Source organism: Sciurus carolinensis, chromosome 3 (genome assembly GCF_902686445.1).
Source record: "Sciurus carolinensis chromosome 3, mSciCar1.2, whole genome shotgun sequence".
NCBI classification, from domain to species: Eukaryota; Metazoa; Chordata; class Mammalia; order Rodentia; family Sciuridae; genus Sciurus; species Sciurus carolinensis.
Window position 1 is genome coordinate 35,067,348 of NC_062215.1, and position 21,340 is coordinate 35,088,687.

The 21,340-nt window shown below is 55.4% G+C and overlaps 1 protein-coding gene across 2 annotated transcripts; it reads right to left on the bottom strand.

The window, feature by feature from the left end:
* Positions 1–11,582: 11,582 nt before the first annotated feature.
* On the bottom strand, positions 11,583–20,961 carry Tbx2 (T-box transcription factor 2). 2 transcript variants are annotated; one of them, XM_047542963.1, is made up of 8 exons: positions 20,276–20,961; positions 18,905–19,172; positions 17,794–17,940; positions 16,476–16,552; positions 16,221–16,384; positions 15,147–15,784; positions 12,605–13,000; positions 11,583–12,261 (listed from the first exon to the last, which is right to left on the bottom strand). In XM_047542963.1, the coding sequence occupies exons 1-8, from the start codon at positions 20,668–20,670 to the stop codon at positions 12,142–12,144; spliced, it is 2,205 nt and encodes a 734-aa protein (XP_047398919.1). In that variant the 5' UTR covers positions 20,671–20,961; the 3' UTR covers positions 11,583–12,141. The 2 variants fall into 2 exon arrangements, with proteins under 2 accessions (XP_047398919.1, XP_047398920.1); XM_047542964.1 differs by having other exon boundaries at positions 11,583–13,000; positions 20,276–20,959.
* Positions 20,962–21,340: the final 379 nt, after the last annotated feature.

The following is a 21,340-nucleotide window of genomic DNA, read 5'->3' on the forward strand; positions in this document are numbered from 1 at the left end:
GTAAATGAAATGTCTAGAATGGTCGGGTCCTTGAAACAGAAAGTAGACTCATGGTTGTCAAGGGCTGAGGCCAAAGCAGTGACTACTAATGGGTCAGGGTTGCTTTTGGGGGTGATAACAATGTTCTAGGAAAAGATAGCTGTGATGGATGTAGAACCTTGTGAATATTCTAAAAATCGCAGAAGTAGTCAGGTGCAGTGGTGTGTGCCTGTAGTCCCAGCTACTCAGGAACCTGAGGCAGGAGGACTGCTTGAGCTCAGGAATTCAAAGCAAGTCTGGGCAACAGACTTGCTGCTTGTTTTAGAGACTTGGTCCCTAAAAAAAAAAAAGAAAAGAAAAGAAAAGAAAAAATGCAAAGACCATGAAAGCATACCCTTTAAAACTGTGAATTTTATGGAATGTGAATAATATCTCTATTTTTTTTTTACTGTAAACAAATGGGATACATGTTGTTTCTCTGGTTGTACATGAAGTAGAATCATACCATTTGTGTAATCATACATTTACATAGGGTAATGGTGTTTGATTCATTCTGTTATTTTTTCCTTCCCCCCTACCTCTCCCACCCCTCTTTTCCCTGTATACAGTCTCTCCTTCCTCCATTCTTGCCTCCCTCCCACCCCCCCATTATGTGTCATCATCTGCTTATCAGCAAGATCATTTGTCCTTTGGTTTTTTGAGATTGGCTTATCTCACTTAGCATGATATTCTCCAATTTCATCCATTTGCCTGCAAATGCCATAATTTTATTATTCTTTATGGTGGAGTAATATTCCATTGTATATATATACCACAGTTTCTTTATCCATTCATCAATTGAAGGACATCTAGGTTGGTTCCAGAGTCTGGCTATTGTGAATTGAGCAGCTATGAACATTGATGTGGCTGCATCTCTGTAGTATGCTGATTTTAAGTCCTTTGGGTATAGGCCGAGGAGTGGGATAGCTGGGTCAAATGATGGTTCCATTCCAAGCTTTCTGAGGAATCTCCATACTGCTTTCCAGAGTGGCTGCACTAATTTGCAACCCCACCAGCAATGTTTGAGTGTACCTTTTTCCCCACATCCTCGCCAACACCTATTGTTGCTAGTATTCTTGATGATCACCATTCTAATTGGGGCGAGATGGAATCTTAGGGTAGTTTTGATTTGCATTTCTCTTATTACTAGAGATGTTGAACATTTTTTCATATGTCTGTTGATTGCTTGTACATCTTCTTCTGTGAAATGTCTGTTCATTTCCTTAGCCCATTTATTGATTGGATTATTTGTATTCTTGGTGTAGAGTTTTTTGAGTTCTTTATAGATTCTGGAAATTAGTGCTCTATCTGAATTATGAGTGGCAAAGATTTTCTCCCACTCTGCAGGCTCTCTCTTCACATTGCTGATAGTTTCCTTTGCCGAGAGAAAGCTTTTTAGTTTGAATCTATCCCAGTTGTTGATTCTTGCTTTTATTTCTTGTGCTATGGGAGTCCTGTTAAGGAAGTCTGATCCTAAGCCAACATGTTGAAGATTTGGATCTACTTTTTCTTCTAGAAGATGATGGGTCTCTGGTCTGATTCTGAGGCCCTTGATCCATTGTGAGTTGATTTTTGTGCAAGGTGAGAGATATGGGTTTAGTTTCATTTTGTTGCATATGGATTTCCAGTTTTCCCAGCACCATTTGTTGAAGAGGCTATCTTTTCTCCATTGCATATTTTTGACCCCTTTGTCTAGTATTAGAAAATTGTATTTATTTGGGTTTGTGTTTGTGTCCTCTATTCTGTACCATTGATTCACCTGTCTATTTTGGTGCCAATACCATGCCGTTTTTGTTACTATTGCTTTGTAGTATAGTTGAAGTTCTGGTATTGCGATACCCCCTGCTTCACTCTTTCTGCTAAGGATTGCTTTAGCTATTCTGGGTTTCTTATTCTTCCAGATGAATTTCATGATTGCTTGCTCTATTTCTGTAAAAGAAAGAAACAGCAAGGAGAAGAGAACCTCTGAGAGAGTGAGAACGTGTGCCTGGCACACATTGGTGTCTGATGTGTGTTTGTGGAAACAATGTGAAGGCAGCAGTGGGAAGCCCTTCACGGCCTGGCGGGTAAACCAAGCAGAGCGACCTCTGGCTCACAGAGTGGGGAGAACCAGGGAGGGTGTTCCCTCCTGGCATGGCAGGTTCTGGAGTCTGATGGGTGGGTGGGGGCTCACTCAGATCCCTCTCGCTTCAGGAGAAGGGCCCCGAGCCTGGGAGAAGGAGACACCTGAACCAAGGACAAGATGATGACGCAGGAGAGGCAGTCCCAAGCTCCACGCCCCGCCTTCCTGGGCCAGTCCCTCCCTTTCTCCCACCTGTGGGACCTGCCCTCTGTTTCCCTGCCTGAGGATGGAGGAGAAAGGAAATTAGCCCCCAGCCCCCTAGCAGGGCTGGATGGAGACAGAGGAAGCAGTGCCTTCTGGTGATGGGAGACAGGGTTTCTGGCTTCTGAAATGGTGCTCCTGGGACCCAGGCCAGAGTCTGGTCCCACAGCACCATGGACACAGTAAGCGTGGCTCCTGGAAAGGAGATGCATGAAGTCAGAGGGGCCCCTCAACCAGCAAGGCCCTTAGAAGGGAGCCCTGGGACAGGGAATTCCACCCATGAGAGGGATAGGCACTGCGGGGTTCTGGTCAGTGTCCTAAGGACAAGCCACATTGGTGTCACAAACCAGTCAGAGACTCAGCCTCAGCCAAGGGCAGGGCCCAGGGGAAAGGCTCAGATGGTCTCATGAAGATGCCATGCGGGGACGATGGCGGGCACTGTGGGGCACTGTCAGGGGCAGAGATGCATCAAACACAGTCTGATCAAGGGCAGAAAAAGGGCAGAGCTGCCCGAGGTGAACCCACTGGCTCCTTGAACCTCACAGACACCTGGGGTGAAGAGTTCTCATGTCTGGGTCACAGGAGGAAAAAAAATGGCTCTGTTCAGAGAAGTTCAGCCACTTGCCCATGGTGACCCAGCTGGGAGGGAGCAGAGCCAGTCTGAGGGTCCAGTCTGTCTGACCCCAGCCCAAGCTCTTCCCACTTTGCTTCCCCAGAAAACCGAGCTGGGGAGAGGATTGAAAGCTGCCTCCAGCAGGGAGCTCAGGCAGCCAGGGGGGTCCTAGCTCCATATTGGTTTCAACTCTTTGGAAGAACCTAGCAGCGGTGACTGAGGAAGCGACGGAGCATGTAGGGTGGGGTGGGCTTGTGGGTGGGGACAGGACCCCAGAGAGGGCATGACCATGACCCAGCTCAAGAGAGGCCGGACTGGGTCCCAGCCCTGTTCCCACCAGTGTGGCCAGACTAGGGTTTGGGTTTGGCACTTGGGGCTCTAAGGAGTCCATCGCTCTTTCCCATCCCAGCCCTGGGGCTCTGGTGATTCCCAGCCACCTCCGCTCCCCTACACCTTGGCGCCTTCCTCACAGCGTTACTTGCCCGGAGTAAGTTCACGCTTTTCCCTAAGCTGGGAACAGAACCCCTTCCCCCCACACAATTCCAGTATCCTGCCCTGGGGCCTCGGGACTCTCCCCATTGCAGCTTTTCAGATCGCCTCTTCCATGAAGTCTTCCTTATCTTCTGGTGACACGCTCCTATGTGCATTAAGCACCTGCCCTGTGCCAGGAACCTGTCCCTGACACCAATATCTGACCCAATGAGTCGTTGCCAGCAGAAAGGGACATCCCAAGGTTTCTGGAGCCTGGAGTTGGAGTGAGGAGGGGCCCAATGAGCCATGAAGAAGGGGTGGACACTTAGGGTGTCAGGGGAGGAGGGCACAGGGAATTCCAGACAGGTGTGCCTGCCCTGGACAAGGAACAAATGAATGCCCGTTATTCCCAGCTCCTTGAGGTCTCATGTCCTAGCCAGTGCTTATCTGTGACAACCTGGGGGATGGGACCAGGGCATGCTTTCTGGGCCTTTGTTGGATGGGACAGAAAGGAACCGTCCCAGGTTCAGCATCTTCTCCTGGGTCATCTGTCCTACTGGAGGGATCAGAGAACGTAGAATGCTGTTGATCTCCCTACTTTGGGGGACAACCTGAACAGACTCTTGCCTTATGCAGACTAAAGAGATGTGAGTTTATTTTACAGAGGAGGAATCTTGAGGCTCCAGAAGTTAAAACCACAGAGCTAAAGGTGCAGCTGGAATTTGAACTCAGGTCTCTCTGGCTGCACAAGTCCATGTTCTTATTCACTTACGCCGGACCTAGTCAGAAGTTATAGTGAAGGTCTGGAATTTGGTCCAGATCCCCAGATCCTCAGCAAAGTCGCATCCAGGCAAGCAGGAAACCCTGGCCTGAGAGTGGGGAGAGGAAAGGGCAGGGGCTCCAGGCCTGGACGACCCCAGATCCCCACCTAGTGGCAGGAGGGAACCACTGCCTGCACAGCTCAGGCAGCTCACCAGGGACCCAGATTCATCCAGACAGGTCACCAGCAGCCCACCCTCCAGCAGGAAATCCCTCGGCTGTGTGTGGGTTCTTTAAATGAGGAAGGGGACTGCATCCGTGCACAACAGCACTGATATCCACGGTCTCAGGGTTTCTCTGCAGCAGCTCAGAAGCTCAGTGCTTAGCCTAACACTCAGGACCCTCTGGCCTCTTCCAAGTCTAGGCCAGATTCCTAGGGCTCAGGGATTTGGCAGCCTAAGGAAGTTATGTCCCAGTGGCCTCTGCTCAGCCTCCAGTGCAGGCTGGGTCACCTCCATGTGACAGGATCAACTCTGGTAGCTGCCCTGGGCCAGGGGAGTTTTCCTCACCCTACATTTTCCCCCAGGCCTGCATCCTCAGAGTCCCTTAGGCTCCTCCAAAGGGGCAAGGCCTCCTCAGGAGGGACAGAAAACCACATTCACTGTGTCAGTCTCCATGCCAGATCGCTACGGACAGTGTCACATTTCATCTTCAACCAACCTCCTGAGCTAGGCACTGTTATCTCCATTTCAAAGAAGTGATAGGTGAGAGATAAAGTGACTTGCCAAGGTCACACAGTCATTGATTACTAACTACAAAACAGTGTGGGGACAGGGGATGGTAGTACATGCCTCTAGGTCCAGCTGCTGGGGAGGCTGAGGCAAGAGGCTTGCAAGTTTCAGCCTGGGCAACTCAGCAAGATCCTGCCTCAAAAGAAAAAAAGAAAAAGGGCTGGAGCTGGAGCTCAGTGGTAGAGTGCTGGCCTAGCATGCACGGGCCCTGGGTTCGAATCCCAACACTGCAAAAACAAAATGACAACTTGGGCATGGACATCTAACTCAGAAGGGAAAAGACCCAGAGGAACCAGTTCAGTTTTAAAGGAAAGCAGGAAGGGCACCTCAGGTGAGGGAAAGAAGAGATCCCAAGGCAAGGACATCAAGACTGACCTAGAGCAGGACTCGTACTGGCCCAGCCACTGCCAGGCTAGAGGCTGGCTCCACCCTTCGCCTTTCCCAAAAGCATGGGAAGACTTTAAACGGGACGACCACTGCATTCCAGGTGCATTGCAAGAAAATCCTCTGCTGTTCAGGGAAGACTGGGGGGTTAGGAAGAAGTCCACCCCAAAGTCCCAGATTATCCCCTGACTGGCCCTGGGAGGGGGCAAGGTTGATGCTCCATAGCCCAGAGGGTGCCAGACCTCCTTGGAAGCAGGGTTGGAAGGCTGGAGGGCTGGGGCTAGGAGGTGCTGGTCGTGGATGGCCTGGAAACTTCTCCGACAAAGGAAGTACTTGGTAAAGATACACACAGGCGAGACCCTCAGGGGCTCTCTGCAACTGCCTCTGAATAAACTTGGAATGGGGGCTTCTGTCCCAGGCCCCCGGGCAGGGATATCCTGAAAGGACCAAGTACAGACCCTGCTTCTGCAGAGTGCAATTCATTTATTCTTTCGTTCAGTCAGTGCGCTCTGGATCCCTGCTATATGATAAACATTTTTAGGTCTGGGTCACAGCAATGAGAAAAATAGACACAAGTCCCCCCGCCTTAAGGGAGTCATGATCTTGTAGGAGACAGAGATGTTAGATAAATATATCGCCTCCCAAGAGGAGACACAGCAGCACATGGGAAAAGATTTAGCCTCAGCAAACTAGGGGAAGGGGAGAGTCTCAGAGACCAGGGGAGCTGGTAACTGGTTTTCTCCATGGAAAACACCCCCACCAAGCATCTTCACGTACTGGGTGCATAGCTCCTCTTGTCAGGTGGAGAAAGAAATAATGGGCAGGAACACAGGCCAGGCCATCTTGGGTAACCCTCTCAATGTCCCCACCATTGTTTCACACAAGAGAAGGCCCTGCTCCTACCAAGGCATTCCTGGCAGGTCCAGTTAGGCTGACAGGAAGCCTCAAGGCTGTTCTTCTCCAAGTCTCCTGGACTTGGCCCTGGTTCTCCCACAGACGCAACTTCTAGCCAGGACATCAGGGCTCAGCATCCAGCCACAGAGAGCACTTGCCCAGGCCCTTCGCTCTTTCCCATCCACAAGCTGCCTCTCACCCATCATCACTTCATTAGCGCATGTTGCCAAGGTCCAGGCCCATGGGATTGTGAAAGAGCTCGTCCTTTACTGGATAGACTTGGGTACCTCACTTCGTTTCTCTGACCTCAATTCATTGTCTGTGAAATGGGGATTGAAAATCGCCACCTTGCCAGTAAAGGTTCAGTGAGAGCTCACGTGGGACGATGCTTTGAACACCACAAAGCCTTTCACTCAATAAGGAATTAGCCCAGAGTACTCCAGATTTGGGAGACACCCTTAAACAGGAGCGCCTGAATGTCCTCCACTGACATCCCTTCTCTCTTTTGGGAGAAGTCACACACAGTCAGCAAACCATGATGCTAGACTCCAAACTTACCGAGTGTGCCTTTCCAAACACAGCTAGCTCTGAGGTGGAAGGCAGAGCAGTGAATGACAGTGACATCCCAGAGAGAGTGGAGGCAGCTGGAGCCAGCTGGTTCCCTGAGGGTTTCAGGACCTGGAATGCTGTTTCCTAATTGGGAATTCATCCAGGCCACCAGTCCTGCCCCCCATCCCAAGCAACAGCCAAGGTCCCCAAGGTCTGCAATGACCCGCCTATTCCTCAGGCTGTAGTTCCTCAAGTGGTAATGTCTGAAGCAGTTGAGGCTAGGGCTCACTGCAAACTGGACCAACAATCAACTGGTCATTCACTGACCAGTGATTTTAGTCCAGACCACTTATTTTGCAGATGTGGATTCTGAAGCACAGAGAAGGTGGTTACATTATCCAAGGTCTCACAGAGGCAAAGTTTGACCTTGTACTTATCTCCTGTCTGGCTTTCCTACCAAGCAGCTGTTTCAGCAGATGGACGTGTAGATAATTCTTAAATTATCAAAGGTTTGCTCCTATCCTCTGTTATACCTTGAAGAGGGAAAGGCTGAGAGCCTAGAACAGGGAAAACACACACACACACAAGTTGGTGTTTGTGTGGAAGTGGAAGTGTCTCTAGACTAGTGTTAACTGGGTTGCTGTCTAGCTGCTTGCCTTTGGGAAATGTGTGCAGGATTAATTTCCCAGGGTGGCAGAGCTCATCTGGGGACGTGAAGGGAATCAGGCTTCCAAACATTTCCCGGCCACCAAACCTCACATCTCCACACACACACACACACACACACTTCCCCCCTTCAATCTCAGACCGACCCACAAGCACTCCTCATTCCCCACCACCTCCAGGGAGAAAAATGCAGACCCAAAGCTTCCTCCTAGGTCTCTGGGACCGGTGGGGTGGGGACGGGCACAGACAGGACCTCAGGTGTGCACCTTCGGGGGGCCTATCCTGCATATCTGGGGTCCTGTGTGTGTCCTGCACACCCCAGCATTCAACCCGGAAGAGGGTGGGGCGGTGAGGAAACTGAGGTAGGAGCAGAGACGGACCTTTCCGCCCAGGAGCACTGGATCCCGGCCCATTCCAGTACCGCTCCAAGCAGCTTCAACCTTCCAACCACCCTCCAAGCCCAAGTGGGCCGCCTCTCCCAGACCAGAGCCGACGTCTGGTGCCCGCAGATCCCAGCCCACAGTCTCGCAGAAATCAGGTGGCCTCCCTGCGGTGCGAGGGCTGGGAAGGGCCCTCGCTCAAATGGGCATAGAGAAAGCGAAGGGTCGTTGTTTGCAGCCAGGCCTTGAAGGTTCGGGAGTTGGCATTGCAGGACCGTCTCAAGGAGAGGGTCCCCAGCCGGAGCCTCGCGTCCTCCAGTCCATGTGTCCACTGCCCCAAAACGGAGCCCCTCGGTCCCTCGGCTGCCTCTGCGGGGGATCTGGGCCTGGATACACTCCTGTCGGTGGCTCTGTCCCTCTGCAGATCCCACCCGGGTTCTCAGTCCACCTGAGGCTCGAGCCCGAGGGGCGGGCTGCGGAGTCACTGCCCGGCCCCTGGTCTGGAGCGCCATCTCGTGGGCACATGGGGAGTTGCCGCAGTCTGCGGACCGGGAGGATTCCTGGGTGGCACTCTCCCCGGTGGTTCTTTAAAAAAAAAAAAAAAGTTGGATGCCGATTCTTGGAACCCCAAACTTCGAGAGTGGCTTCTGGTCCGCCCCCTAAAATAAGGTGGAACGGACTTGCGACTTCGGACAGCCCGAAAGTAATTTCGAAGGCAAACAGTCCTAACTTGCTCAGAGGCACCAACACTTTCAGTGCACAGCGACCAATTTGCACTCCCGAGAAAGTGCCCGGAGGATCCAGAGCCTTCCCTTCGCTCTAGTTTCGGGGCCGGAGCTCGCCTCTCTTCCTCTCAGTTGTTGCTTATTCCTTAAACCACCTAGCGCTCCGCCCTTTGCCGGACCCTGCCTACCCGGCTGGTGCTCCGAATTTGGGGGTCAAAGATAGGGAAACCCGGAGGAAGCGGAATTGGAGTTGGGGTCGTTCCCAAAGTGGAGGAAAGCGGGCTGGGGGTTTAAACTTCGGTTTAAAACTAAAATCCTATACCCGGCAAAAGGGGATCGGAGCTTTGAACCCGGGCGTTAGCCTGCGGATGTCCTGGGGTAAGCGACTCTGAACGCGCCCTCGGTCCCCGGGAGTGCGCGCGAGTTCCACCTGGGGAGGTGGACCCCAGGTCTGCGCCCTTTGGGAGGGCAGGGCCAGGCCGCCAAGGTTCCGGATCTCTGCACCAGCAGGGAAGGCGGGAAAGGGATGGTCTGAAGGATTGAAGACTCAAGTTAACCGAAGAGGAAATGAAGTCCCCTAGGACTGAGGAGCCCTGTAGTTGAGACGCTAGGGGTCTCATGGAGCCCTCGCACCCACAACCGAAGTCCCGAGATCTCCGGTGAGACACACAGTCCGACACCAACACTCACAATCCCCTCAAACCCCCATACTTCCAACACAGAGTCCCAAGGCGACATGCGAGGTCAGCAACAGGCCTCACTCGACCCCTCAATCCCCATCACTCCCACACACGCTCTCTACACACGCCCGACCGCTGGCGGCTTTGCTGTCCAGGGCCCCTAGCGGCAGGCCCTGAAGGGTTAAGTAGGCCTCGGGGCACCGGAGCAGCGGGTACGCGGGGCGCCTGGGCTAATTGGCGACCCCAGGGACAATGAGGGCTGGGAGACTGGGGAGGCGGGTGGCTTAATTGGGCCTGGGAGTGGCCTGGCCTTTGTCTGGGACAAGGCCCCGCCGCCGGCTGCGGGTTCCTGTAGCCGCACTCAGACTCCCAGCTGGGGCCCAGCGGAGCGCTGGGTGGGCGACTAGGGGAGAGGACGTGTGCAGCAGGAGGCAGGGGGCGGGGACGACTCTCTCGCAGCTCTGAAACACCACCGCCCCACCCGGTTGCTACAGCAACGACTGTGCAGCAGCACAGGGCCGCCCCGCCCCGCCCCGCCCCGCCCCGCCCCGCCTCGCCTTCTCAGCCAGCCCCCTAGGGTTCCCTGCTCCGCCCGCGGCCTTGCCCAAGGCCTCGGGTGGGTGCTGCCCCCTAGTGTCAGCAGCCCTAACCGCAGATCGCCGTAGAGCGGCTAGTCAACTCCCAGCCCTCCTTCGAGAAGTCACTAGTCACGCTAAAAGTGGGAAGCCGCTAGAAGCCATGCCGCCCCTGCTCTACGAATTTTAGAGGTGCTTTAGTTCAAAGCAACCTCGAATAAACACACAGTTCACGAGAGATCCTATTTGAGCTAGAAAAGGGGCTTCCCTCTTCCGGCCTGATTCTTCTAACACCCTGCCTCATGGTCCCTCCAGCAGGTCAGAGACCACCGATACCGGAACCCACCCTTCGGGAGTTGAACAGTCCTCTGTGTCCTCCCCCTCGTGCACTGACCAAGCCCCCTATTCCTCCGCCCCCCACCCCCAATTTAGCACAGCTGGAGCAGTTCCCTTCCTGGAAGAGGTGGACGTGATTCTCTTTCCTCACAAGTTGGGTTAGCCCATGAAGATGTTCTGGGCATTTGGAGGCCCTGAAATTGTCAATTTCACCTTCACCCTTCCTTCAGGTCACCATCTCTGATGTCCCTAGGAAGCCAGCATTCCCTTCCTAGTGTTCAGGGCGCCAAGGAATCCTAAGGTTTGGTGGGTCGCGGTGGTCTACGCCTGTAATCCCAGCTACTCCAAGAGGCTAAGACAGGAGGATCTCAAATTCAAGCCAGCCTGAGCAACTCAGCAAAAATTTGTATCAAAATTTTTAAAATAAAAAGGACTGGGGACATAGCAGCGCTAGAGCACCCTTGGATTCAATCACCAGTATGACCAAAAAAGTGAGATTCCCTAAGGCTTAAAGAGGAACTGGGAAGGTAGTGGGGTGCTTAGTGACCCCCAAGCCCAGTGTGGTCACCCATCTCCCACCCCTTTCTCAGCCCCATTGCCAGGGCTTTGGGCTGAGGACACCTGCTAGCTGCGTGAAGAGAAGGGGTGGGAGAGGGAGACATGTCCTTACCGGAGTGGGATGCCGGAGAAGGACCAGGCTAATGGAGAGTGATCCAGAAGGATCTCCAGAAAGATCCCAGCCAAGCCCATCATTATACAGGGGGAACTGAGGCAAGAAAGGGAAAAGCCTATGACCCACACACCTCAAGTCCCCCGAGGATTTGGATGAATTACAAGGAAAACTTTTATGCCAAGCTGCCACTCTATTTAACAGCCCTGACACCGAATATTTTTCTTTGAAGTTCTGAAGGCAGAGAGAAGGGAAAGAATTCTAGGGTCCGCGGTATGGAGGGGACACGGCCAAGCCCCTCCTCGAAGGTGGAGAGGGATCAGGAAGGGCCCTTTCCCCAGCCCGCCCACCCAGAAGCGTTGAACAAGGATGCGTTTCCACTTAGGTGCCCCAGAAAGGAAGTCGGGAGGCCAGGCCGCTCCGCCGCGCTTGGTCAGGCTCCAATGCTCAGGTTCCAGGCACCCAGCGGCCCGAACGGCAGTCAGACGGCGGGTGGCCAGCAGAGGGAGCGCGGCCGCGGGCCTGGGACGCGAACGCACTGGGGACCGTGGGGGGCGCGAGGCGGCGCGGCGCCTCCTGGCCCAGCCCGCGCCCCGGCGCCGCCCGGCTTCGCGGCTGGGTACACCACCCAGTGGTGCTTTGGTCCCCGGGGTGCAGCTGCCGCCCAACTAGAGGCGCTCGGCCTTTGCCCCAGCCTCTGGTACCTCCTTAACGCTCTTGCAGCGCCCCAGCCCCGCGCGGCCCACAGAGCGCACAGCCCCGTTCACTTCGCATTGTAGCGTTTTATTGTTTTCTCGCGTTTTTGTCGTTTCGTTCTCGCTCCAGAGAGAAAAGTGAAAACCTGAGGTGGAGCCCGCGGGCTGGGCAAACAAAGCCCGGGCGGAGGGGCCGAGGGGCCGGCGGGGTGGGGCCTCCTCTGGGGCTTGGGGGCCTTCTCCAGCAGCCAAGGACCCCTCCCGCCCTGTACAATATAGATGCTCATGTAAAATGAAAAAAAATTTAAATGCTATGAGTTAATCTCTATCTGTACACAGCAATGTACACCTTTGAATAAATTAATACCAATTTGCATATTCTGGGAACCTTAAAGCTTATTTACACAAATTACCATTTATTTCATAAATATCTTTTTTCCCTGGGGACTCAAGGCAGAAGTGCCACTCCCTCCACTGACCCAGGAGTGGGAGGGGCGCCTGTCTCTTGGGTGGGGGGAAGAGGTGGGAGGACTAAAAGGACAGGGCCCCTTCCAGCTCAAGTCTACACTGACTTCAGTCTTTACTGGCTTCAGCATCTCCCATCCCGGTTTCTTACGAGGTACAGGCCCAAAGCCAGGGGCCCTGGGATGCCCTCCGAAGCTCCCGCACCTGGCACACTTCCTGGCTTGTGGAATGGACCGCTGGGCCAACGATGAGGCCTGCTCCACTGTGCTGGAAGAGCGGAGAAGCCCACTGATGCCACCTTGACGCTGGAGCAGATCTGGACTGGGTCCAGAGTGGCTCCGAAGTGACTCTGTTCGGGCAGCCTGATTCCTTGCGGAGGCCCAGGAAAGTGTCCCAGACCCCGGCTTGCCAGACGAGGCTCCATTCTGGCTGCTGCAGCCCACTTTTGCTCCTTTATTTAAATAAATACCCATTCTGTGCTGTACACGTCCCAAGCAGCAGGGGCAGGCAGCCCTGGAGGCCTGCGTGGCAGCGGAGCAAGGGGGCAGCCCCCTCACTTGGGCGACTCCCGGCCGGGGGAGAGGGCTCGCTGGCTCTCCAGCCCACTCACCAGTCTCTGGATGCTCTGCAGTTCACTGGCGGCCTCCTTGGCTGAGCCGCTGGGTGACAGGGCACCGCGGGACGAACCCCCCACTTTTCGGAGAGCCAGCTCGGGCAGAGGACTGGGCTCCCGGCTGTTGCCACCTGCAGCCTTGGAACCCTCAGCCGCCAGCCCCGTGGTGAGGAGACTAGTGCTAGGCGGAATGGTGACCGGGATCTGGTAGGGGCTGAATCGCAGGCGGGGCCGGGCACCACCCAGGAACGGACTTCGGGATAGGGAACCAGCTGCCGCAGCGGCGGCAGCCGCAGCACTGGTAGCCGGCAAAGCTGAGGCGGCTGCGGCAGCCGCCGCCATGTAGGTGTAGGGATAGGGGAAGAGGCCTCCGAAAGTGGGCATTGGGATTCCCTGAAAGAAAAAGGAGACAAGGGTTAGACAGCCTGCCTGAGGTGTTTCTGAGGGTGACCTGGATACAACAGCAATCTTTGCCCCCGTGTTTCAGGATATAAAACCAAAACTCACAAAACTGTAACCACAGGTAGACATAAGCCAGTGTGCCCATGGCCAAACCCAGGTGGTGTGCCCATCATCTAGGTTATGATGCAAAGGCCTGGCACAATCAAGCTCTATGCTCCTCGTTACAGTAGGGGTAAGGAAAAGGACATCCCTGGTGGCTGAACTAGCATGAGCAAAGACCTAGAGGGAGGAAAACGGGCAGGCACAGGGCCAGGTGGCAAGCAGGCAGCTGTGGCTGTCTTGGGAAGTTCTGCTCATTTAGAGCAGCATCCTTCCCACCCCTCCTCTGTCTGCCTGCTCCATAGGCCTGAGGGAACGGAGGGTGGGGGAGGCTTTGTAAAGTCTCCCGATTGCTCACCTGCCCAGGAGTCAGTCTCCTGCACTGGCGAGGGGCAGGGCATAAGTGCCAACTAGTTCATAAACTGGCCTGAATGTTCCACAAAGAACTGGCAACACCTCAGTGGCAGCTGAGGAAAGAATGCAAAGTCTTTGCCTGTGGATAGCAGAGAGGCCAGAAAACCCTGGACAAATGCCCCTGAACTCATGAGGCCTGACTTTTGGATTATCTGACCTTTGAGAGAATGGCTCTCTCCCCAGAGTGTGTGGATATGGGGAGGAGGGCTGGGGGCTAACTGTGCTGGGCTCTGGGAAAGCCTGAGTCCTGGCTCAAACAGGGAGAAGGAAAGAAGCAGCTTAGTTGGGAGGGAGAAAATGCCTTTCCTGAGAGGGTTAAGCCCCATTGGGCATTTCAGATCTGGCATCTCAAGTTGGGAGGAGGGAAGGAAGTTTCAGATCTCCCCAGGATTTGACTCTATCTGACAGCTGGGACCCATTGCACTGGCCTGGGAACTTATCTACCAGCAATTGTATCAGCTGATGCCTCCTGAGTGCTGGGTACTCTCACCCTGGCTTTGCACCTGTTGACCAGGCTGTGACTAGGAGCCCTGGCTTCCCCATGACCTCCACAATGCCCATGATCATCACCAGAGTTTGTCTGGGTAGATGTTCACAAAGAGAACCATCCGGGCAGATTAACCCCCCAGGCCTTGGACTCCGTTCTCCAGAGGTTTCCCTCCAGCCTGGAGACCATGTGATATTGATGCCTCAAACACTACACAATCTGATGCTGAGCTCTGTTTAAAACTCACTTCAGAACCCCTCCCTAACTTTAAAAAATATTTGCTTCTGAACCAAAGGAGCTTTCTCAGACCTGAACTCCTATTTTCCTTCCCTTGAGATACGATCTCAAGGGTTCAATTTGCCAGAAACCTCAGAGGGAAGAAAATGAATGAAGAGATTCCAAATCTTTCCACAGGGAATATTCCACCCAAGTAACCAAAGAGGCCGCCATCCCCATTAGATCTCCTTTTTGTGCCGCTGGCCACATTTTCATAAACTGTCTCTGGGGAGCCCAGAATTTCAATGGGGCTCTGGGGAACTGAGTACCCCTCTTCCCTGAGATGTGGTTAGGAGAGCAGGGGGACTCAAGGTAGGGGAAAGACCAGTCCTGTCCTTCACCAGTGCAGAGGACTTCCTAGAGGGCTTGAAAGGGGCCAGAGATATCTGGAAAGTGGGTCATTTTGGTAGTCAACTGTCCAAAAAATAATGCAAAATTTCCTCTTCCCTTTGTCCATCTATCATAGCCTTTCAGGGCAGATAGTGAGCCAAAGGTCTTCCCAAGAAACTTTTCTGAGGGTGGAAGAGTGGATTATACAAAAGTTAGGGACAACCACAGTCTGCCAGAGTCAGGAGTCTTGACAGACCCCCTCACTCTGTGGAGTTAAAGGGAAGGAAACAGACTCAGGGCAAGGGACTTGACCAAGGACATATGGAAGTCAGAAGCAGCGCCCTGTCCAGATCCTAGACCTACACCTCCGAATTTAGGTGCCACAGCTGAACTGATTATCTCCTGTAAGGGGTTCTGGTCTCCTGGTGGGTCTGAGAGCCTAAGGCATCCCTCAAAAGCCCTCTGCCTTCCTCAGCCGCGCAGCACGCTTCCCCTCCCTTCCTCGCGCTGCCGCTAGATCACCCGCCTTACCTGAGATGCCAGCATGTGCTGGGAGAGGTGGAATGGGAAGGGCGCGGCGGTGCTTGCTGCGCTGGCCGCGGGACCCAGCCCGCCTGCGTCCAGCCCCGCGGCTGTGCCAGGCCCAGCGCCTCCTCCATTGCCGCCGCTGCCTGCCACCGAGGCCAGCAGGTGACCCATGCCCATGGCGGAGAAGGCGCCGGGGCCCATGGCAAACTGTCCTGGGTGCAGAAAGAGCGGTTGGCCGGCTCCCAGCGGCCCAAAGAACTGCTGCCCGTGCAAGTGGCTGGAGAAGGCCAGGCCGGGTAGGTGTCCGGCGCCCAGGGGGGACGCACTGTCTGTCTGCACCACCAGTGGCGCCAAGCCAGGTTCTTTTCCCTCGCTCGCCTCCTTGCGTCCCTCGTCCTTCCGCCGGGCTTCTGCGCGCTCCTTCTCTAGGTTCCTCAGACCGAACGGGCCGTCCCCGCCGCTCTCCGACGGTTCCTTGCCCCTCTCCGGACTGCGCCGCTCCCGGGCGCGTTCAGGTTCGGTCAAGCGAGAGGGGCTGGTGCTGTCCCGAACCGGGCTGCGGCCTAGCGCCGCCCCGGCGCGCTCCTCATTTAGCCGTTCAGGCTCTGGGTCGCTGTCTGCCGCGCACGACTTCTCTTCGACTGCGGGGAGAGAGGGCAGGCGGGGTTACAGGGACCCAGATGGAGACAGACGCAAAGCCCTCTCCCGGTGTCTGGGACTCGTCGGGTAGACTTGGAATGGCCAGCTCTTGGGGAGGTCGAGTCGCAGAAGCTTCTAGGGTGAGGCAAGGGGCAGCTACAGGTCACCTAATCCAAGATCCCATCTTTACAGTAAACGAAATGGGGAAAAACTTACTGTCTTAAAGTCACACAGTCCACAAGGGACCAAACTCGGGAATTCAGCCGACTGTTTTGGCTACCAGGGACCGACCAAACAGGGGCGTCCCAAGCTGGAAGCCCTATCCCAGACACATCGCTGACACATCTCCAAATCCTGAGCAAAGGGCCAGATTGGTGACCTAAGGGGTCGCTTCCCTGCTCCCTCTCCCTATCCCAGGACCAACCACCTTCCCCTCACCTCGGGCCCGGTGCAGGCGCAGGGGACTGGGCGCAGCACCGGGAGAGGGCGGTGGTTCCCGCACAGGTGGAGGGTCGCAGGATGAGGCATCTGACTCGGCGCCGTCGCGCTCCGGCTTGCAGTGCTCCTCATACAAGCGCAAAGTAGGCAGCGTCAGTTGCTTCCTGAGGGAGTACCGAGGGAGTGGGTCAGCCAGGAGCACATCCCTCCTGCTGCCCTGGGCACCCGCCTTAGGCTGTTGGGCTCATCCCTCACCTTTTCTCCCGCCGGCCGTTCCCTGTGTCCCTGAAGCCCTTGGCAAACGGGTTGTTGTCGATCTTCAGTTGTGTAATCTGCGGGACCGAGGAGGTAGTGCTAGGTCAAGATCTGGCACTTTCAGTCTGGCCAGGTGCACCCCGAGGTCAGCGACTCCCAGCCGCAGAGTGGAGACCAGGGGATTTGGTGCCCGCCCACCTGTATGGGATGCCCGAGGTTAAGCCAGCAGGCAGGCATCGAGGAAAGCTACTAGGTCTTGGCTCCTCAAAAAAAAAAAAAAAAAAAAAAAAAAAAAAAGAAAGAAAGAAAGAAAGAAAGAAAAATCTATTCAGGAAATAATCCCTCAGCCTGCTCACACAGGCCCAAAGCTGTACGCACAGAGTTGAAATTGGCCCAAGCAAGCAAACAAGCCCGTGCGGTCACGCAGGTTAAAATATTCCGCACCTGAGCAGGCGCACACAGACACAGCAACTCACACGCAAGTCCTCAGGTACAGGCAAAGACAAAGCATCACACTCACCAGCCTGCGCACATGCAAGCATACACAGAACAAACAAGTGCCCACAGAAGCAAACGAATTCACGTGCTTCCATCTATATCCAAGGCACCCAAATGGTGAAGCATAACCAGGCGAACACCCTGGTTCACAAAGACTAAACGACCCTTGCGATCGCTGGGACACTAGTTCACCCTACAGCAGTGCACATGGGCACAGGCCTAGTGAGGGTGATGCTTTGCTCCACTAGCTGGAGATGGTAGAAAGGTAGCAAGTAGAAAGAAAATTCTCTCAGCATCTTCCAAGGGGTCTGGGGCCTGGACCGATTCTGGGTAGTAGCCAGGGGTGCTTCCGGGGCTGTGTCACCTGTCCCACCCTCTGACTCTGAGAGTGAAAACTGGGTCCTGAGTTCCTAGCATTGGTAGAGCTTGAGCAGATTGCCTGGGGCTCCCGCTTTTCACTTAAATTCCCATCTCTGAGCCAAGACATAAACGAATAAAATGTAAAAATGTCAGCGCGGGGCCAGGAGTCTCTGCTAATTGCTAAGTAAACATCTCCACCCGAACGAACGAGCGCCCAGCTGTTCGTGCGCCCCAGGGGAGCTTGTGTGTACGCGTCCTGGGTTTGAGAGGGGGCCTGGGGGTTTTCTGTGGGTGCTGCACTTAGGGATGCGAGAGATTCGATGCTCGGCGCTCAGGAGTGGACAGTGAGCACTCGCAGCTGCTGTTCCCGGCTGCGCGTGGGTGTGAATGGAGGGTTGGAGCTCGCGCGGGTTACGGGCGTGGTGAGGGCCTGGGTTCCCCTCTCCCATCACCTCCGCACCTTGTCGTTCTGGTAGGCAGTGACAGCAATGAAGTCGGTCTCAGGAAACACATAGGTGCGGAAGGTACTGTAGGGCAGCTTCAGGATGTCGTTGGCTCGCACGATGTGGAAGCGCGGTTGGTACTTGTGCATGGAGTTCAAGATAGTCTGCGGGGAGGTCGCGGGTCAACCAGCACTCCCAGCCCTTGGCCCAAGCTTTTCTTCTCTCTGATCTGTTCTTCCTCTCCACCTCTCTGACTCTCGGTTCTGCCCACCCTCCACTGTCTCCTTTTTTTTTTTTTTTTTTTTCTTGCCTGTATTTCCTTTCTTTTATTTTCTTACATTTTTTTCCTCATAGCTTCTCTCTCCATTAATATTTTTTCCCTGATTGGAAGCAGAAATAAAACAAAGCAGGCGGGGGGTGGGGGGTGGCGGGGAACCCAACTCTGCTCTTAACCTCTCTTGCTAAGCCCTAGAAATCCCATGGAAAGAGGATTCCTGGCGGGTGGGGGCTCACCAACTGCCCTGCCTCAGAATGGGCACTCCCCTTTTGCCCCATAGAACCCCCTTCCAGGCCATTTGCTGGAACCTTGGCTCAGGCAGAAATGGAGAGACCCCGTCACCCTTTCTTCCTGGCTGGATATCTGCTTGTGAGGGGGCTGGGGGATGGCCTCAAGGAGGCTCCTAGGGGGTCTGGTTTAACTTTAAAATTCCCTAGTCTTAGGGAAGGGTGAAGGACTGGTGCAGGTCACCGGCAGGTCTTCCAGGCTCAGCATCTACAGGCCAATAGCAGGGTGACTTCCCTAGGATCATCCTTGCTTACCCCAGTCTCTAGGGAACCTGCCTCCAGCTTGACTCAACTTGGGAAGGGACTCCAAGGCCTGAAGAGAGTTGGGATTGGGAGTATCCTGGAGACAACCTGCTAAGGACCGGCTGTTCCCCAGCTTGTACAGCCGAGCCCTTGAAGCTCAGGCCCAGTCTTCCTAGGTACAGTGCAGTAATGTGTTCCTGGGGGCACTCTGGGGGGTTGGCTAGGCTTTCCCCCACCCCAATTCTGCCTCCTCCCTCTACTCTTCTAGCTGCAATGCAAGTGCTCAGTTTCTTAACCCCATCCCCTTTCAGTCTCACTCACGAAACCATGCTTGTCCGAGATGTTGTTGGTCAGCTTCAGTTTGTGGAAGGCCACAGGCTTGGCCATCCACTGCTCCCCTGTGGCCGGGCTGTCTGGGTGAATGTACATGCGTTTGGGCATCTCTGGGTCAGCTTTGCCTGCCACCATCCAGCGTGAATTGTGAAACTTATAGCGACAATCATCAGCAGCCACAATGTCCATCAGCAGGATGTACTTGGCCTTCTTGTCCAGACCGCTGACTCGCACCTTGAAGGGGGGGAACATCCGCCTCGGAGGGAGGGAAGGGGGAAATGCTATTGGGATCTGGCTGATGGTGTCCCAGGACCCTTCCCCCCTTTACTTCTCCAACCCATAACACCCCTATTTGAAGGTTGCCCATCTGTTTCCCTGTTGTGGCTGCTCTGCCCTCTACCAGTGGCCGAGAGACCCAAACTGTGGTTGTTACCCCTGGGAGATAACATTTCTGCCAGTCAGATTCTCTCTTATAAGGTCTTCCCTCAACCCCGTACTCAGATCTGAAGACCCTCTTTCTCTCTGTTCTGAGTTGAAGGTCGTTGGCCAGGAAAGAAATCTAGGCCTTCTAGAAATGCACTCCCTTCTCCCGAATCTTCCTGAAATTTGTTCAGGGTAAATTCACACTTGGGACAGAAGCTCCCAGAAATAAATTCGAACCTCTTTGAAATATATTCAAAAGGTATTTGTTTGGGGCACTAGGTTACAGCCCTGATCAGGGATCTTGACCGGCAGTTCGGGGGAAGAGGGTGAGCCTGAGGCCTGAATTCTCAGTGGCGGAGTGGAAGGGTAGAATTAGAAATTGTGGCTTTCTTCTGGCTTTAAATCCTGGGCGAAAGGAGCTTCCCTAGCTCTGAGCTCCAGGACCAGGACAAGACTCCTAGAGGGTTAGATCACGGGCTCAGCGGTCCTGGGGCTTGCTGCTGGAAACAAGCGTCGGCCTGGTGCTAGCGAGATGCGAGTCCCACTGCGGACTCCAGAGTCAAGCTGAGAGTCCACAAACCGCTGCCTCTCCCTGGAGTTGAGACCGACTCAGTGGCAGAAAAGAGAGCCCGTAAGGCAGAAGAGACCTGCCAGGGCCAAGCTGCCGGCTCTCCTTAGTTTTCAGACTCAAAACCTCCGGGACTATTCTTTAGGCGCATGTTTTCGTTTTATTTCATTCGAGTATGTTTGAGTATTTTATTTAAAAAAAAAAAAATCGCTCCAGTACCAAACGAGGAAAAAGTCAACTTTGTGGAGCGAAGCGTAGAGCCTCGCTGGAGCCAGGAGCCGAGAGCGAACGAGGATTAGGTGGTGCTGGTGGGTGCTGTCGGGTATCCCAGCCCGCCCGCCAGCCCGCCGGCCCTCTGGCCTCCCTACCTCCCGGACTTGGTGATGACCATCTCCGTGCCCAGCTTGTGGAACTGGTCCCACAGCTCTTTAGCCTCCAGCGTCACCTTGGGGTCGTCCTCCACTTCGTCCTCCGGCTCCAGGCTCTTGAGAGAGCGCAGATGCGCCGCGGGCGGGTGCGGGCCGAGCGCCGAGACGTGCAGCCCCGCCTCGGCCGCTGCTGCTGCCGCGGCGGCCGCGGCCGCCGCCCCCGCCAGGCCCGGGTCCGGCAGAGGCTTGGCCAGCGCGCCGGGCGGCAGGGCGAGCGCAGGAAAGAAGGAAGGCTGCGCCGCCGCCAGGAAGGCGGACATGGGGAAGTCGGCGGGCCGTGGCGCATGGAACGGGTGGTAAGCCATGGCGCTGGCTGCCAGCGCCGGCTCTCTCATCGGGACATCCGGCCCAGGCGCCCGGGGGCCGGGGCCGGGGGCGCGCAGCTCGGACCCCCGGCCCGGGCGGCGGCGCGCGCGGAGGACGGACGGCCCGAGCGGCGGGCGCGGCAGTGGCTCCTTCTGGCTCCCCGTCCCGCGCTCCGCAAGGGGCGCGGGGCTCTGGGCGCGGGGGCGGAGGGGGCTCTGTGCTGGGCTGGGCTGGGCTGGCCCGCTCCGGCGCCGGGGACCACGCGCGACTGGTTAGATCTTGTCGTGATCTCTGGAAAACTGTGACTATCTCACATGTCCTGCCCTGCTCGGATCCCCTGCGCTAACGAGCCAGGCCCCCCTTGATTGCTGATTTTACGCTTTTTGGACCAATTGTGGGTCTCCGGGGGCGGGGTTTTGACAGCTCAGGCCAAGCTCCGGCCGGGAGGGGGGGCCTGGGAGAAGGTGTCGGAAGCCTCAGCAGTAAGAAAACATGTCAACAGAATAAAATATTAACCAATGACGGGCCGGCGGGCCCCGAGACCCCTCCCCCTGGCCTGGCCCCCACCCGGCCGCCCGCGCCCGCGTCTGCCTGCTCCCGGACTGGTAAGCGTGGAGGGCCGACCTGACCCGCCGAAAGGGCCTGAGGCGGGGGGCGCCAGGGTCCCAGGGCCTTAGGGAAGGACCCCTGGCGCATGTC